At 37.8% G+C, this 20,212-nt stretch overlaps 1 protein-coding gene across 1 annotated transcript in view; it reads left to right on the top strand.

Moving 5' to 3' along the window:
- The first annotated feature begins 1,879 nt into the window (after nt 1-1,879).
- Nucleotides 1,880-20,212, top strand: part of TSPAN8 (tetraspanin 8) — a 33,924-nt gene continuing 15,591 nt past the window's right edge. Inside the window, exons 1-2 of the mRNA XM_081957336.1 lie at nt 1,880-1,951; nt 19,251-19,426. Of these exons, the coding sequence (XP_081813462.1) occupies nt 19,367-19,426 (60 nt within the window). The 5' untranslated portion in view covers nt 1,880-1,951; nt 19,251-19,366. The remainder of the gene's footprint in view (nt 1,952-19,250; nt 19,427-20,212) is intronic.

Consider the following 20,212-nt stretch of genomic DNA (forward strand, 5'->3'; position numbering starts at 1 on the left):
AGTTCTTGTACAAAAAATAGTTTGGGGGGGAGGACAACTGAAAGGAAAGCTTGATCCTTCCTGGAAAGTACTCCCCCCCCCCCTCCGCCTGCCCGCCATCATCAGCTTTAGTGAAATGCCGGGATGAGCAGGGCAAATTGATAAAGCTTGCCCTGGACAGGGCTCAGTTTTATTCAGGTTGTCTCTGGCTGGCAATGTTCTATGTGTTTTACTTAGCATAGACATCAGCAATGTGGTATAGTGAGATAAGCAGGCTACAAAGAAAGTCTGGCACAAAAAAGAGGACATTTATAGCCACCTCAACCCCTGAAAGCAATTGATGTTTGGTCCAGCAGCTGTTGTGTTAGACTAATGTGTATTTATTAATGAGAGATTGTAATTCCATAGCTATGTAGAATGTAAAAGTAAGGTTTGATTTTAGAGCAAGCCCTGGATTGGTCAATCCCTCTCCTATTGCTGAGAGTTGAGTTGAACAGAAATATCACATTTCATTAGCATAATAGAGGGTAAGATTTAAGGGTGCCTACACCCAATGAGCTGAGAAAGTGAAGGAAGCTTAAAGCAGAACACTGATAGGTAGTGACTTTAATTAGGTGAAAATCCATTGTTCAATAATTCATAGTGTCAGAGTCCATTTGATATTCAACCCCACCCTTCCAGAATTCTCCATATATGGGGAAATGAAGTTACAATATTACAGAGTGTCTATGGCTATGAAATCTGAAATAAAGTCAAAAGCAGCTGGAACAAACAAAATCAAATCTGTGGCATGTGCGCATGGCCTGGAGCACTTTGTTGCCATTTAATTTGATTTGTTGCATTGAAGTGGGTCTCTGATTCATCATTCTGCATTGATAGATAACTTTGCTGAATTGATATGCCCCTTCAAAGTTTTGCATAGCACTTTATAATATGGGTACAGAATACTTTTTTTCTTCTCATAATGACAAAACTCTCCTGAAAATAACTGCAAGATGATTCTGGAATAATAAGGGCATTTTGTTTTTATTATTTGCTTTTTCCTAATGCTTAATTAGACTATAAATGCACTGGCAACAGTTGTAAAGATAACCTTTGATTCTGAATGTCTATAGAGATTCTCACTCACCCAGGTCATAGTTGTCCCAAAGGTGCTTTTTTCAAGAGGCAACTGGACATTCTAGTTGTTCTTTGAAGATGTTTCACTTCTCATCTAAGAATCTTCTTCAGTTCTGGAGCTCAAGAAGCTTCTTGGATGAGAAATGAAATGTCTTCAAAGAAAAAACCAGAAAGACGAGTTACCTCTTGAAAAAAGCATCTTTAGGACTTTGATTCAGAAACCATTTACTGTAGATGGTTCATAAGGGGGATTGGACATGAAGATTTCAAGTTATCAAGTCTGCTAATCTTAGTGTCAGTTTACTACCTCCAAAATCTCAGGCCACAGATTCAATACTTAAATACAATTAAATGCCAGTTGCTTGGAAACATCAGAAGGCTATTATCCATGATTGTGCATTTTCCTAAATCCATCTGGTTGTCCATTGGATATATAGTAAGTTTGGACTTGGTGGGCCATTAGGACTCAACGCTATGGACTCCAGCTGCCATGACAGAATCACACCATCCCTTCTGAGCTCCATCTGTAGAATGATTGAGCTTGGAAAGATTGCTGCTATTTTAAATTTCCCCAAAAGCTTAAAGAGTAATTAATTATTACACTAAAATGATAGCTCTAGGGCAGCAATTAGTGATTCAGAAAGAAGCTATTGCTGGTATAAGTCCACAATAACAGAAAAGAGTGTTCACAAACACAGGAAATTGTGGTCAGTATTTGTTGTACTGATTTCCTGTTGCTGAATTAATTTCCTCCATAATATTTTGTCTTTAAAATATGCTTCATTCTTGCACTCTGATGGCTGATTTTTGAGAAGGGGAGGTTTAATGTAAGAAGTAGGCATATTCTGCAATGGTAGAAGTAGGCATATTCTGCAATGGTAAGCAATTTTTTTTCTTCCCTTGATCAGCATTTTGATTTGGTTTGGATTTCTTTTGAAAGCTTTGAAAATGAATATACAAGAGAATGTATTCTTGTAGAAAGAATAGTGTCACTATGAAAGATTTGTTATAGTAGTACAAGTTTTCCACTAATGCTTCAACTTTCTACATTTACCATAATAGTTTAGTTAAATGGAGAACATACATTTTTTCCAGCTGACTCAGATTTATTTTTATTTGTTGTAGCTTGTACCTAATCAACAGTTTTATTTGGCAAAATGTGGCTTGTCATAAATATGGAGACCATACAATCTAAACAATCAGAAACTGACTAAACAAAGTATGTGAAGAGAGAATGTCACTGAACACAAGTTTATTTTCAGTGGCAATTATTTCTCCCATTACTTGAATATTTTGTGCATGCTTGTTTCATACTCTTGCTATGAATTGTTTATTGCTTTTTGTGTTGGGCATGCAAACTTTGGGCACAGGTTTAGGTGCTTAATTTGTTTGCATGTGGAAAAGACTCTCATTTAGCAGTGAATTAGTCTAGAATAATTTTGCTAAGCCATGCCTGATGGGTGGTCAGTTCAATCATTTATGAAATAGGATGCCCTATATGCAAAGTCAGGCTTTGTTTACTGCTACATGATTTGTTGAGACACAGAGATGTACAATCCTACATCCAACTGTTATTTCCATCATGCACATACATGCAGATTGTGTACTTGTAGATGTATTTTGTAAATTTTAATCACAAGTACATAAGTTGTTTTGAGTACTTAATTAAGCAGAAAGATAGGGGATACATTTAAAAAAATAAACACATCAAGTGCTTTCTATTCCCCCCCCCCCCAATGACATGGTTTTCCATGCAAAAAAACAGGAGGATCTGGCAGTGCTTAGATTTTTTTTCTTATATGAAACCTGTAACTGAGCAGCAATATTACCATAGTCTGTCGTGAAGATAAAATGCCACAGGATCATAACTGGCTGGCTCAGATGCTCATTTAAGCAGAACGTTCCAACCTTTTCAGATCAAGAACTGAATATAATATTCCATGGGCCACAGTTGTATAACATGGTGAGGCTCAAGACAAAAGTTGAAATGCAATTTAAAATACTTTTTAAAAGTAAGCATAAATTATGCTTCCTCTCCATGCACTGAGTAAGCTTTCATTTCAAACACTTTGGAGTTTAGAATTTACAAAAACTTTTGAAAAACTTAAGGGAAGTGTAGATTGTGCACCCACAAAAGATTGTGTGGCAGATTGTGTTGAAACTTGACTCTCATGCACTTGACTCTCATGGAATCTACTAGAACAGAATTCTGGGAGTTGAAGTCCACAAGTCTTAAAGCTCCCAAGTTTGGACACCCCTGTACTAGAAGTTGCCTATGGACAAAACAAAAGATAAATGGCAGTTGTATAAGCTGCATCCACTTCCTTTCATGTCAGCCCAACTCTCTTAATGTGTGTAGAATATCCAACATTTCATGCTTCTGAAAATGGCTGAGTGGGAGTAGCAGAGGGCTGTAAAAATAAAGCTTTCGGCAACAGAAAGGAATGGGGGCATGATGGCTCAGCGGTTAAAGATTCTTAGCTTCTCAGCTGGGTTCAAGACCCAAGTGCTGCGCAATAGGATGAGTTCTTGTTACTTGCCCCAGCTGCTGCTCACCTAGCAGCTCAAAAGCATGCAAATGCAAGTAAATTAATAGGTACCATTTCTGTGGGAAAGTAACAGCCTTTGGCATGTAGGCATGCTGGCCATATGACCATGGAAATTGTCTTGAGACAACACTGGCTCCCTCGACCAAGAAATGGAGATGAGCACCACATCCCAGAGTCAGACATGACTGGACAGGGAAATCGTACCTTTAACAAAGAGGGAAAGCAATCTGAGGTTCTAATTCTTGGTCTAGGCTGCACACATTCAAAGATGCTGTGTATCCTGGGTATTTTTACAGATTTTCCTCCTATAGTAGAAGTTCTTAAAATGGTTAGATTTGAAGAAAATAGTAGTAAATATTTCATGGTAAATATGAAAAAGAAAAAAGAGAAAAAGAAAGAAAATAAAAGATCAGAAAACATGAAAAAAGAAAAACAAATGACTTCCAATTTTCTTTTTGGAAGAAGTTATACATACAATTCTAATCTGAATCTCTGCTGTTTAAAACTAAAAATTACTCTTTCAGCATAATTCCATATAAAGGTTTGAAGCATTTCCAGAAGACCATGGGGGAAGATATCTGAGAAAAGATTAATTTTTGGTATTGGGATGAAGATAACAATAGGAAGAGGTTTATAGAGTTTATAAGATTAATACACAATTTACAAAATTAAGAAATGTTCCAAGGAGCATACTTATCAGGAAAAAGACTAGAGATCAAGTTTTGCTGCAGCACTTTAATTCTAGATTGAGGATTCAGATATAAATGCACTTAAGGAAATTCCAATTAGAATACTGCACAAGAGAAAATATTGTTTTTTTTCTGACAATCCATTATAGTATTTTGAAGTTTTAATGATATTAAGATATGGGGACTTCAACTCTCAGATATTTTAATATCTTCCTCTCTCAAATCAGAAGGCAAAATATTTTTCATCACAATTATATTGTAAACAATTAAACTGTCCAGTTTGCCATCGTTTTCATTTTGATATTCTGCTCCTTTTTTCTGGATTCTTGTTGAATAAAATTCAAAATATTATAACATATACATATATAAAATTATATAAATCTGTATTTCCTTCAGAATTAAGTTGCTTCTCAAAGTATTTACAGTTCCTACTTGCTCAAAATTGAATTCAACTGAAATAAAAATATGCTTTTATTACTGACATATTTAAGAATGCTTTTTGGTGTTAATACAATTATCCAAGATTCAACAATATTTTTCGATATACTTGAAAATAACAAACTTTGTGTTTAATTAACCAACAATCAAGTTTTTTGTATGGTGGGAACTGAAAGTGTCACTGCAAGAATGGCTGGGGAAACCGCGAGCTCCGAGGAGCTTCGCGAAAACCCAGCCGACAAACCGCTGTTGGGAGGTCTTTGGACCAGAATCATCCTGTAAGGACGGTGAAGGAGAGGCATTTTGGACAACTGCGAGGAGCCGGGCAAGCTCTGCAGCAGGTCAGAAACAAGCTCTCCAGATCGACGCTGGGGAGGTGTGGTGGCCATCTTTTAATAATCGCTCTGGAGCCAGGGCAACTGGACTAAGCAGGACCGGTGTTGGACGGAGTGCTAGGACCAGGAGCGAGATTGGCCAATTCAAGGGAAAAGGAATTTAAATTTGGGGTTTAAATTTTTTTTCCAGAGCTTAGAAATAGCAGTTAATTGATACTTGAAATTCAGAGGGAGAAAAAAACAGTGACTAAAGTACTAAGAGCCCAAGAAGAGTTTGGTTAATGCAATTGGAATTGGAGAAGTTTAAAACAATAATAGGAAAAGATTCAGAGAAGAAAGAGCAAATTTTCTGTGTGGATTTAGAGTTTTTGGTTTCTGGTAACTTTGACAAGTTATTGATTTGATCGTATTGTGGGATTGTAAAAGCCACCTACTGGAGGAAAGAAAGTATAGCAACACTCTGAAACAAAGCCCAGCGATAAAATCTGACCTTGACCACAGGAAAGATAAGTGGAATACACTGAGAACTTTTAAGGAATGTATGGTCCTTCCCTATTGTTTGACTTTGTTTTTCTATGGCTGAGGAAGAAAATAAAAAACTTTTGAAGCGGACTGGACTACTTTGGGACCATATATTAAAATTGGAAACAAGAAGAGGGATTTAATTAATTGTGGTAAAATATAAAGGTATTAAAAGTTTGTTAAATTTGAACATGGAGTGTGGGATGTATGAAGAACTACTTGAAATGTTAAAAGATGCGTGTGCAACACTAAAAGGTAATAAAGAACCAGAAAAATAGTTGAAACACATAGAACAGGAAATAGGAGAGGAACTGGCAAAGAGGAACACAAATGACAAGTTAATATTGTAGCAAAAGAAGCTGAAAATATAAACCAGTTAGACAATTTTATCGAGATTTACAGAGGCATAGAAAGAGCAGAGAGGAAAAAAGGGAAATGGTATCCAAAAAAAGGAATAATCCAAGGTTATCAGTGCATGTAACACAGATATTTGTGCAGGTAAGATTATCACTCCTGCTGTCAAGCAAAACCAAGCATTTAATAGTGAGTGCCATACCATGTGCATGAATCATACAAGTAGCAAGAAAATAGGGGCAGTCAGGCAAAACACAGGTTATGTAGACAGTAAGCACAGGGTCAATCAAAATGGACTCAAATGTCTATATACCAATGCACAGAGTATGGTGAATAAGCAGGGTGAATTAGAAATTCAAGTAAATGAGGGCAAATATGATATTGTTGCCATTACAGAAACTTGGTGGGATGAAACCGACAAATGGAACATACAGCTAGAAGGATTTAAATTATTTAAAAGAAATAGACCAACTAAAAGAGGAGGTGGAGTTGCACTATATATAAGAAATAATTACCTCTCTACAGAAATAGAGCACAACAATGATGAGAACTATCTTGAATGCATTTGGGTCAATATTAAAGGTTGGGGGGGGAATGACATTACCATAGGTCTATACTACAGGCCACCCAACCAAGCAGAGGAAGTAAATGAACTTTTTGCTAGTCAGCTAACTAAGGTATGTAGGAAGCACACCACAATAGTAGTGGGGGATTTTAACTACCCTGACATCAAGTGGGAAACAAACTCTGCACCAAGTGGAAGATCCAACAGGTTCCTAACAAATCTAGCAGACAACTTTGTTTCCCAAAAAGTAGAGAAGGGAACAAGGGGATCAGCCATATTGGACTTTAATTCTCACTAACAGAGAGGAAATGATAGAAGGTGTTGAAGCCACAGGAATCCTGGGGGCAAGTGACCATGCAATATTGGAATTCAACATTATGCAAACAGAAGTAGTAGAACAAAGTGAAACTAGAGCAGTGATGGCGAACCTTTTTTGGCTCGCGTGCCACAAATGGGGGGAGCGCAGGAGGGTCGTGTGCGGGCGTGCCACACCCATAATGCAACGCGCGACCCCCCCAGTGCGCATGCACGCACAACGCACCCCCCCTTTTTACATGCTTTTTTCACCCTCCCCAGGCTCCAGAGGCTTTATAGGAGCCTGGGTAGGGCGAAAAGAGCCTCCCCGCCCCCCCAGAGGCCCTCCGGAGGCTTCAGGGACTGTCCGGAGGCTTCCCTGAAGCCTTCAGAACACTTAAAACCACCCTCCGAGCAACCCGGAAGTCACTTCCGGTTTGCTCGGAGGGTCGTTTTAAGCATTCCGAAGGCTTCAGGGAAGCCTCCGGACGGTCCCTGAAGCCTCCGGAGGGCCTCTGGGGGGACGGGGGAGGCTCTTTTCGCCCTCCCCAGGCCCCTATAAAGCCTCTGGAGCCTGGGGAAGGCGAAAAATAGCTTTTAAAAAGGTGAACTCAGCTGACCAGCGCGCGCATGCGCACTGGCCAGCTGACAGGGCAGCGCCTCGTATGCCCTGACAAATGGCTCCATAGGTTCACCATCACTGAACTAGAGTCTTGGACTTTAAGAGAGCTAATTTCAATAAACTTAGAGAGACCTTGGGAAAGATTCCATGGATGAGAATCCTCAAGGGGAAAACAACTCAAGAAGCTTGGGAAATTTTGAAAAATGAGATTACAAAAGCTCAGTCTAGCACAATACCAATGAAGAAGAAAAATAACAGCTCCCAAAAGAAACCAGCATGGCTGCATAAAGAACTCTCTGACAAATTGAAAGACAAAAAAGAAGTATAAAAAGTGGAAAGGGGAGGACATAACTAAGGCAGAATATCAGCAAATAGCCTGAGCATATAAAGATGAAGTGAGGAAAGCTAAGGCTCACAATGAAGAAAGGCTTGCCACAAAAGTAAAAAATAACAAAAAAAGCTTCTTCCGACATGTTAAAAACAAGAAAAGAGTTAAGGAAACAATTGGTCCATTGCTGGGAGATAGTGGCAAGAAGGTGACAAGCAACAGGGAGAAAGCAGAACTATTTAACTCATGTTTTGCATCTGTCTTTACACAAAAAGATAAAACAGTCCAACCTATCAAAAACAGCACCACAAAAATCAGATTAGGAACACAAGTTGAAATGGGGAAGAAAATGGTAAGTGAGCAACTGTCTACCCTAGACGAGTTCAAATCACCAGGACCGGATGGATTACACCCCAGGGTTCTGAAGGAACTGGCAGACGAGATCTCAGAACCACTGAACTATATCTTTCAGAGATCCTGGAGCACCGGGGAACTACCAGAGGACTGGAAAAGAGCTGATGTGGTTCCCATCTTCAAAAAAGGGGAAAAAACAGATCCAGGAAACTACAGACCTATCAGCCTGACCTCAATACCAGGAAATATTCTGGAAAAGATAATCAAGCAACGAATTTGCGAACACCTAGAAGCAAACAAAGTAATAGCCAAAAGCCAACATGGATTTGTCAAAAACAGATCATGCCAGACTAATCTTATTGCATTCTTTGACAGAGTGACAAAATTAGTGGACCAGAGGAATGCCATCGATATGGTTTACTTGGATTTCAGTAAGGCATTTGATAAGGTAGACCATAACCTACTACTAGATAAAGTAGAAGAATGTGTGTTGGACAGCATCACCACCAGATGGATTCGTAACTGGCTGACCAACTGCACTCAACGTGTAGTCTTCAATGGAACTGCATCTACATGGAGAGAGGTATGCAGTGGAGTACCCCAAGGCTCTGTTTTGGGCCCAGTACTCTTCAACATCTTCATCAATGATTTGGATGAGGGAATAAATGGGGAACTCATCAAATTTGCAGATGACACTAAGCTGGCAGGAATAGCCAACACTCCAGAAGATAGGCTAAAGATACAGAAGGATCTTGGCGAACATTGGGCACTATCTAATAAAATGAAATTCAATGGTGAAAAGAGTAAGGTTCTACATTTAGGCAAGAAAAACGAAATGCACAGGTACAGTATAGGTGGTACCTTGCTCAACAGTAGTAACTGTGAAAGGGATCTTGGAGTCCTAGTGGACAACCATTTAAATATGAGCCAGCAGTGTGCAGCAGATGCCAAAAAAGTCAACACAGTTCTAGGCTGCATAAACAGAGGGATAGAATCAAGATCACGTGAAGTGTTAATACCACTTTATAATGCCTTGGTAAGGCCACACTTGGAATCCTGCATTCAGTTTTGGTCACCACGATGTAGAAAAGATGTGGAGACTCTAGAAAGAGTGCAGAGAAGAGCAACAAAGATGATTAGGGGACTGGAGACTAAAACATATGAAGAACAGTTGCAGGAACTGGGTATGTCTAGTTTAATAGAAAGAAGGACTAGGGGAGACATGATAGCAGTGTTCTAATATCTCAGGGGTTGCCACAAAGAAGAGGGAGTGAAACTATTTTCCAAGGCATCTGAGGGTAGAATAAGAAGCAATGGGTGGAAACTAATCAAGGAGAGAAGCAACTTAGAACTGTGGAGAAATTTCCTGACAGTTAGAACAATTAATCAGTGGAACAGCTTGCCTCCAGAAGTTGTGAATGCCCCAACGCTGGAAGTCTTTAAGAAGATGTTGGATAGCCATTTGTCTGAAATGGTACAGGGTTTCCTGCCTAGGCAGGGGGTTGGACTAGAAGACCTCCAAGGTCCCTTCCAACTCTGCTATTGTATTGTATTGTATTGTATTGTATTGTATTGTATTGTATTGTATTGTATTGTATTCTATCGTATCGTATCGTATCGTATCGTATTAAAAACAAGGAGAAAAATAGTGGGAAGTGAAAAAGAGAAATCTTGGGGAGGGTTATTCAAACAATCTATCAAAAAGTGATAAAAATGATTCAGAAGAAAATATGGGAGGGAGCTCACTACTCCCCTTTTCTGTCCTTCGGCTCATTACAGAATACCATCCAGGCAGAACACTATATTTTTTTTTGTTTTTAATGTTGCCTTTGCTATGTTTGTGTTTTATTTGTGCTGATAAATAAATAAAGGGAGACTAGTATAGATCTATTTCAAGCTATTTAGCTCTCATCAGCTAGCCATACCCTTACTGGGATTTGAATCTGGGCTGTATTACATATTAGGCAGATGTACTAGCCACTAAGCCACAGGCTCTCCTCCTTATCAGCTGTGCCAGGGAAATAGGTATGTATTTGTGTTACAACCCCTGGTATGCCCAAATATGTGTGTGTACACACACACACACACACACACACACACACACACACACGAGATAAAAGGGCAACCAGAAAATTAATGAAAAGTGGAGTATTAAAGAGAGTAAGAGATGAACTAAGAGAAAATGGTTAGAAAAGGAGAAAAAGAAAGAAGGGATATATTAGTAGAATAAAATGAAATATGTTAATGATATGCAGCTAATTAAGATGTGGGAATTATATTAACATTATTAATTGTGGATAACTAAGTGAAATGTTTATTATATAAAAATTGAATTTGAGGATATGTGCTACCTGTAGAAAATAGAATAACAGATGGAAAATGAACTGATAAATTTGGTTTATTTTTGAAGAGGCAAATAATGATATTGTTTATGTGTTAAGAAAAAATTAAGTTTAAGATGGAAAATATGGGAAGAAAATAATATGGCTAAAATTGGAAATGAAAATATGATGTAAAATGAATTATATATATGAGAGAATTTTAAAAGAGAAAACCCGGGCAACACTTGGTTTACAAAAGAATTTAAAACTTGTAACAAAAAAGAATTAAAAACTTTGTTTGAAAAAAAAGTTTTTTTGTATGGTTAGGTTATACTTAAAAATAACTGAATAGTTAATGAAAGCATCATCTAAAATCATACAGGCAATAAGTATAATAGGCCAAATGAAATTTTACAAAATTCCTACGATATTTCAAGTATCAGGATATCTTCCTTAGGCTTCTTTGGTTAGAAAATAATCTTTTTATTTTAACAGCGTAAGAGAAGTATGATTTTAACAGCTAGCATTTATGTTTCCTAAAATGCAAAGATTTATAAATCTTTATTTACAGTGCTTCTTCCCATTAAGTTTTGTCAGATATTTTGTTACAACCCAGTATTGTAACCAGTTTGATGTCTGAAGCTCTCTAACTAATGTAAATTGATAAGGCAGGACTCCCAATTTTCTCCTATATTTTCCTACACAAATTCTCAAAACTTGAAAACTCCCAGGGATCTTCTGTTCCTATTTCTACCTTTGGGATAGGAGTTGAGAAGAAGCAAATCTCTCAAATTGGATGATGGCAGTGTAAATCAAGGCTGCAATAGAATGCTAGTGTTAGGCATGGCATTTCTGAACTATAACGTTCTGGTTGGCCACTAGGTGACAGGAGAAAATACAGAAAATTCTGAATTCTTTGCAGCCATCTTGTGGAGGTGGCTGAAGAGGGGTGTGCGGTGGGATTTCTATTATTGCACTAATTCTACTAACCACAATTAATCTCTACTATCTTTCATCTTGGTTAGTTTGTTAGTTAAACTGGACTTTTAAAATAATTCTGGACTCTGTTTCCTTAAGATCAAATGCTAGTTTGTTTGTTTTTCCATGACCTAGAATCTGCAGGTAAAACGGTACCTGGAGAGATTTTGCTACTGAAAATTGAATGTAAACATTTCATCTTAAAATTAAACAGTGATTACATAGGCAAATTTACATTTTAAAAAGCTTCATTGGGAAATGATTCTCAAAGAAGGAAATGGGTAATTCTTGGGAAATTGACTGTATATGAACTATTATAAAAATAAGGAAAAACTGCCTAAAGTGTTCTGTATATTATGAAACATTTTAACAATGCTTTTAAATCCATAGGAGACTATTGCCCACCATTTTGAACTGTAAAGGAAACAGGATTTTACATAGGTGAACATTCCTCATAGCAAAGAATCAGTATGGAAAAGCAATGTTGTTTTATTTTCCTTCCCATAGAACTAACTAGTCAGAGGAGCGGTGAGTTGAGTTTTCCCACCACAAAGACTTGCCTCATGGCACACCTGGGAGTGTGCTATCTTTCATTCCTTTATTAGGCATGTATCAAGAGCTAAGGTGTGGTTGTAGGCAACAGGTTATGCATATATATTGTATGATTGTGTAAAGAATCCAGTTGCTTCATTAAATGAAGTGGCTGAGATTCCAAATTCCAAAAGGTTGTTTCAGAAGAACTACCATACCATATCTGGGCTGCAAACATCCAGAAGAGCATGACATGCCAAGAAAGAATACAGAAAATACAAATTATTTGGTTTACAAAGTAGTTATACAGATGCTTGTAGACTAAATGTGGCAGCTGTAGTTTAAATTCAACCATTTTATAGCCTTCCTAAGCATTGCCTTTCATATATTCCAGAAGATCTCAAAATGTCATTCTGTATGCTTAAAAGGAATATACAAAATATCCAGTTGTATACTCTTTCATTTTATTAACCTAACATCTGACCTAATTAAAAGATGGAGAATATTTGTTCCAAGTGCATGCTATTAATGCCTCATTTTCTTGTATTAACATTAGCTTCTCTGATATCAGGACTTGGTTTATTTTTTGATCAGCAGTTTTACAGGAGAATAGTGAATAGCAAGGAATCATTTTTAGCAAGGTTGTCAATAGAGGAAAGTGTAATTGTTGTTGGCTTGCTTTGTCCTTATGACCCAGAAACATCTGACTCCATCAAGCATGACATAACCACTAGGAAAAACTTCCTCCTGTTTGACAGTTGACCTTGACCAACTGGAAGGTACATGAAAGGAAGTGAGACATTTGTTTGCTGGAAATACCATCCAATTCAAACATTCTGAGCTGTAATGTCAATATGGGTATGAATGATTTTTAGTACAGAAATATTACTCTGAAACACAAGAGAACAAAAGTGGGGGTTGAATTTTCTTTGTACAGACTTATAGCTATCTCTGAACTTAATATGGGCCCTAAAAAATTACCGCCTGGTAAGGCATCCTCGGCCCCAACATCCTCTACATCCAGCCTGATTTCTCAACAGACACAATTGGCTTTATTTTTACAACCTAAAGCATCTGAAGAAACTTCACAAAATAAACAGAGAATAGGTGTGCTGGTGGAGGGCGCGACTGGGCTGAGGGAAGAGGTCAAGACAATTCAGAAGGGGAACATAGAATTTGAAAATCACATGATAAAGGTGGAATTTGAAAGAATGTCTTTTTTCCTTAGATTTCAAAACTTGCCAGAAACAGAGAATGAAGATCTTAAGGAGATCATGACCACAATTTTAGCAGAATACATTAAAAGAGATAAACAACAGCTATGGTGGGATATTGATTTGATTTATAGGATCAACTCAGCATACGCTAGAACACACAATGTTCCAAGGGAAATACATGTTAAATTTCTTAGAAAGACCACAAGAGATGAGGTCTTAGGAACTCAAAGGGTGGGACCATTAAAATATAAAGACAAAGAAATAACCATTCTTAAACAAATTCCGAAGAAAGTAAGAGATAAGAGGAAGAAATATTCCTCTTTAGCAAATAAATTATATAATAAAGGAATTTGGTTCAGATAGTTATTGCCAGAAGGAATGCTGATTTTCTGGGCGGGCAGCAGAATTAGAATTAACACAGTTGCGGAGGTGGAGGCCTTCATTAAAAAACACAGTGCCCTCCTAGATGAAACAGGGTACACGAGACACAAAGGAGGGAGGGGCCGTGGCTCTGCCAGCAGACAGAGGGGAGGATGCAACAGTGAAAAGACTCAGGTCACAAAAATGAGGTTGAAACATTATTGCAATTGTTGTTATAATGTAATTGTTGGAAGTGACATAAAAGATGATTGAATATATTGATGATTTAATGTAAAATCAAAAGCTGCCAATGTTTATTCAAATTTTGATATTTTCTTTTTCTTTTTTGTAAAAGTTGTGAGATTTGGGGGGATTTCTACCTTCCGCATGATGTAGCTGTCAAAATTTTCTATACCTATTTACCCTTTTCCTTAAAACATTTGTAAAAACCAATAAAAAAAAATTTCAAAAAAAAAGTGGGGTTTGAAATGTATGAAGGCATGTACTTCATTTATATGGTATCATGTTTGAGAATTATTTTTAAAGGAGTAGTATTTTGAACTACAGCCCTTATACAGCAAAAAATGAAAAAACACTACAAGATGAAAATGTAACAAAAGAACAATCAGCTTATGCCAAATTAAATTCTGGGCCCAACAGCGCATCATGAGCCAAATCCAGAAATATCATTTGTTTGCTATATAAGCATAGAGCAGAAGTTGCCTACAAATACAGTTGAACCTATATCTGACAAAAGAAGAGAGATGCAATACAGCTCTTTATCTGGCCTATTAGTAAAAACACAGCCCTCCAGATGAATATAATATTTACTTTCTAAGACTGTTTAGAAACATTAAAAGGAGCTAATATAAATGTCCTGTGCTGCTGGACAATTGTTAAATAAATGAACATATATCTTACGAATAAGTATGATCTATGATCAGTGGTGGGTTGCAGGTGACACGCCCTGGTACAGGCGTACCAGAGCCAGCCCGGAGCACCGGATACCGTTCTGGTACAGTGCTCCGGATGGCCCACCCGCCCACCTGAGCTCCTTACCTGCCTTTTAAGGCTTCCATGCTTCCACGCATACGTACAGCGCCTGCGCGATGCTCCGCTGAGCAGCTGGAGTGTCGTGGAGGCTTGTGGAAGCCTCACTGACAGGTAGGATGCATGCTTGCATCGCCCACGTGTGCGTGTGCGCTGCGCGCATGTATGTGAGTGATGCCGGGGCAGTTCCAACTGTACTGGTTGGAACGGAATCCAGAACCCACTACTGCCTATGATATAGGACCTATCACTTTGTATGTAAGCTGAAAGCTTATGCACCAGAGACAAACTCTTTGTGTGTCCAATCACACTTGGCCAATGAAGAATTCTGTTCTGTTCTTTTCTGTTCTGTTCTATTCTATCCATTCCTATTCCTATTCCTTATGCTACATCTGTGCAGTTGGAAAAGACTAAAAAATCGACCAAGATAAATGTTAACTGTCAGCATATCCAAAATCAGTTGATGGGCACAGTTAAAAAAATTATCTAATATTTTGTTTAACTTTTTAAAATTTTGGAGATAGATGTAATTAGGTAAAACTTCACAAGAAACTTATTGGACATGTAATTATAAAGGCACCAGGTCCCTGGAAAGAAATTTAATACTTTAAGTCAATAATTGATCAATAAGAATAAAACTTAAGTTCTAACTTTGATCAAATCTACTTCAAGCCATAGTGCTGAGTTAGGCACTTAAAGCTAAACATGATTTGAAGGAAACATTTTTTTAAAGATTTTTTTTTAAAAAAATTTATTCTCTTACATACCATTTTAAGTATACATTCACATAACTGTTATTCTTCTTTACATTTATCATTCTTATACATTTATTATTTCATTTAATAGGTTATAATATATAGTTTGAGTTGCTTTATTTACCATCCCTTCCTCCTGTTGTGACACCATCTTATTTTCCTTTCTTTTCTCCCTCCCTCCCTTCTCTACTTTCTTCTTTCCTCCTCTCCTTTCCCTTCCTTCTTCCCTTAACTTTCTCCTACTCCTACTCTTCCTCTTCCCCTTTCTACCCTCTCTCCTGATTTGAAGGAAATCTGATAGTGTCTTTTCCAGCTTAATATGTTTAAGAATGAATCAGACAGATATGCAACAGTTGGACTAGAAATTTGAAGTACTGTAACTCATGAATTTCTGCAAACTTAATTGACTTTTCCTTCTGACTCAGTCGATGAACCTTTGCCCAGAAATATCTATTGTTTTAGTTTTACTACAACACTTTTGAAAATTACAGTTTATACACTCTGTTATGCATGTTTATTAAGTGACTGTGCAGGAAAGTATAGAACAAAAAGCTATTCATAGACTTTGAACATGCCGATTACCTTTGTATAGATATACTTTCCTGCAATTCAAGCTGCGGCCTTTGTTTATGGTATCCCATGTTGATTATTCAGGTTTATCATATTTCATGTCTAAGGTAAAGGTAAAGGTTCCCCTTGCACATATGTGCTAGTTGTTTCTGACTCTAGAGGGCGGTGCTTATCTCTGTTTCAAAGCCGAAGAACCAGCACTGTCCGAAGACGTCTCTGTAATCACGTGGCTGGCATGACTAAATGCCAAAGGCGCATGAAACACTGTTACCTTCCACCAAAGGTGGTTCCTATTTTTCTACTTGCATTTTTACATGCTTTCGAACTGCTGGGTTGGCAGAAGCTGGGACAAGTAATGGGAGCTCACTCCGTTACATGGCACTGGGGATTCAAATCACCAAACTTTCTGATTGACAAGCTCAGCGTCTTAGCCACTGAGCCACTGTGTCCCTCATTTCATGTCTAGTTTTACTTAAATTGGACCAAAATGGACTTTTAAGAATCAGTCTTGCATTTTTCTGTGAGGATATTTTTAAGTGCTGCTAAGTGATTTTTAAATCTGGTTCTGCCTTCCATAAGGACTCATTATATCTGCATGCTTAAAGCATGGTTTGGCTTCCTAGAATGAAAATTGAAAGTGAATATGGCTTATCACACAGAAATGGCATAGTGCTACAGGATCCTCTTATTTCTGAAATGTGAGTCAACAGTTAATAACTGTACTGCAGGGTGGTGGTCATTATCCAACCATCAAGTAGTGCACATTACACTTCAGTCTAATTTTATGTCATCTTCTGTCTCATTTCTGGTTGGAAGTAATCACGTCAGGCAAAAACAATCTCTTCACTCTGGTTGGTTGTGGGAGAAGGAGGTAGAGGGAGAGAGAGAGAGAAAGAAGGAATGTCAGAAAAGGCTCTATTTTACTTTTTAAAGTATGTATGTATCTAGGCCAGGGAAAGGGTATGGCTAGCTGATGAGACCTAAATAGGTTGAAATAGATCTATACTAGTTTCCCTTTATTTATTTATCAGCATAAACGCAACACAAATAACAAAGGCAACATTAAAAATAATAGCTTTCTGTCTGGATGGTTTCTTGTGATGAGCCGATAGACAGAGAAAGGAAGCAGCATGCTTCCTCCCACATTTGGGCATACCAGGGGTTGTAACTCAATACATACCTATTTCCCTGGCCTAGTTGATAAGGAAGAGAGCCTGTGGCTTAGTGGCAATTACATTGGTCTAATATGCAATACAGCCCTAGTTCGATTCCCAGTAAGGGTATGGCTAGCTGATGAGACCTAAATAGGTTGAAATAGATCTATACTAGTCTCCCTTTATTTATCAGCACAAACGTAACACACACACACATGTATGTATGTATGTATGTATGTATGTATGTATGTATGTATTGTATTACAACCCCTGGTATGCCCAAATATGGGAGGGAACTCACTGCTTCCCCTTTCTGTCTTTCGGCTCACTGCAGGAGACCATCCAGGCAGAAAACCATATTTTTATTTATTTATCAGCACAAATACAAAACACACACACACACACACACACACACAATCAATTATTTTTTACATTGATGGTTTTATTGACATATGTATGTATGTGTGTGTCATAAGTTTACAGATGACAAAATGCTCTCAAGAAAGCTTCTAGTGTAAATGCAAATTAAAACTGTTTTTAAAACAATGTAGCATCTCTCATGAGAAAGTAACAGAGAATAGGTTTGAAAAGCTTGTAATAAAGGTAGTTAATGGACCACAATTGTCAAAAGATTCCATATTTATGGCAATTATGCCATTTTCCTCTTCTCTGTGTCTTAATTCATCCATAGACATGCAATGCAGAGGTGGGTTGCTCCTGGCTTGGTGAACTAGGTAGTAGTGGCGGTGGGACATGCAATGCAGAGGTGGGTTGCTCCTGGCTAGGGTGAACCAGTAGTAGTGGCGGTGGGAGGCTCTGCCCGCCTGCCCAGATGCTTCTGTGCATGCACAGAAGCATCACGCACACGAGCGAGTGAGTGAGCAAGCGCAGAGGCACCCCCAAACCGGTAGTAAGAAAATTGGCAATCCACCACTGATGCAGTGTAGTTAGATGTAGTTACAATTTAGTACTTTCAAACTTGCAAGTTAACGCAAGAAAAGTACAAAAAAAGTAGGTTTAGCTCATCTAGTTGTGTTTCCTGTGTTTTTTACCCAGGGAGAATGGCATGAATCCTGCAATAGGGATTCCACTTTTAACTGCTAACTCCATTAGGGTGGGTCCTTCCTTAGTTTTTTATCTGCCCATTGAGAAATTGCAAGCTCCTGCCTCTCTTCTCTGCTTGTTTTCTAGGCAGTATTTCATCTCCTCTTTCCCCAAGGTCACACATGTATTCCATTATAGGAAGTGATTGAAGTTGTGTGGAGATTGATGGAGAAAGGATGGGATGGGTTACTGAAAGACTAGTTTACAAGAAATTTGAAACCGCTGGTATCCAGCTGTTGTTGTTGAATGCCAAGTCTGCCTAAAGTAAAGATTGCCTCATCTTACACTATCAAAATGTGGTTGGAGGTGGGGGCATTTCCCTTCTTGGGATGTGCTCAATTAAGTCTTTCATAGCCACAAACTAAGGGGAAGGAAAGTGGAGTGGCATTGTCATTTGGGAGATTAAAGATCACTGTCCCACAGACAATGTAAGGCCTTACTAGTAAAGCTGCTCTTTAAGGTGAGAATGCTGCTATTGTATTGTCTTTTAGGAGCAGAGCAGAATCTTTGTGCTGCGTAGTCTCATTGGGAGGTTGGTGGTACAATTACTGAAGCTATTTGTCTTTGAGGACTTCAACATCTGAGGAGTTCTTTGGGAGACACATTGCAGAGGCTATGCACTAGATCAGGGCTGTCAAACTTGCAGTCCGTGGGCTGGATGCATCACGCACTGGCTACACCCATGCCCAGTTTAGCAAACAGGAAAATTGCCAGTGTGCCATCATATCCCACAATCCTAATTAATTTTATTCAATTTTTTATTTTTACTTTTTTTGTTTCATGTACCCACCAGAATGAATCATTGCTACTACAGTTCCTATATCTGAATTTAAATCTCTGCACAGGTAGTCCTTGTTCAATGACTACTTATTTAGTGGCCATTCACAGTTACAACAGTGATGAAAAAGTAATTGTATGGCCAATGCTCACATTGATGAACTTTACAGGTGTGTAAAAGGAAATACTAAAGTTGACTTTTGTTCAGTGCCCTGGTTAATATTTACCTACCAGATATGAATAACAAACATATTTTCCCTTCATAACTTCCCTTTTTATTGTCAGCTCAAAGAAAGCAGCTAAGAACTCCTTTCCAATTCTGCAATAGAACAATTTAAAGAAGATCCCTTCTGAGAGATTTTCCTTCCATTTGAAAATATTTCTTTCTGGAGTAAGAAAAGATGGCAGGTGTAAGCTCATGTATGAAATACTCCATGTTTGTCTTCAACTTTTTATTTTGGGTAAGTCTAACCTTTTGAAATGAAAAATATATAAACCAGAAAGAACAATGAAATATTGGTTGCCTTAAAATGTGATATTTTATGAGTAGTTGGAGCCACCTGTTCCAATAGCAGTACTTGATAAGAATGAAGATAAATACTTAATTATTTTGCAGGACTGGACAAAAAGTGGCAAGACTTAAGTTTGAAAACGGAGACTTGTCTGGGATATATGGAGAAAAGCATTAAATATAAATACTTTTCTGGACAAGTGTGTAAATGTTGGAAATTGACTGCTTTTTGAAATAACTTTTGTAGCAAAATAAATATTATCTGCCATTTTATCAAATTTATCAAATTTTAAAGCTTTATTTCCTAGTGTAGTCATGATTGTTTTCAAATTGGATGTATGATCATATACTGAATTTCAAGAGATTACTGGGATAGTTGCACATTGCTTACTTTCCTACTATTCCTGAAACATTCCTCTTTCTTTCAAATATTACTCTGTCCACTCCAAAAACAGGCTGACAACCCACCTTGTAGCCTTTAAATGATGAATTACAAGGTGAGAAAAAGTGGAGATTTTCTAATAAATTTTTTTTTTGGTAACTGTTCAAATACTTGGCAGAGAATTTGCTTTTAAGATAGATACTGTTGCAGAACCCCTCTCTGCGTTAACCTTTTCCAATTTAAACATATGTAGGTTTTTTGTTTTTACAGTTTGTAAGAATAAATTTTTCGAATTTCTCAGGTTGTCCTGCAAAATGAATTTGAAAGGATAGTAAAATGCCCAGATGTGTTTTT

Source organism: Natrix helvetica (assembly GCF_964273705.1).
Source record: "Natrix helvetica genome assembly, chromosome: 6".
Classification (NCBI taxonomy): domain Eukaryota; kingdom Metazoa; phylum Chordata; class Lepidosauria; order Squamata; family Natricidae; genus Natrix; species Natrix helvetica.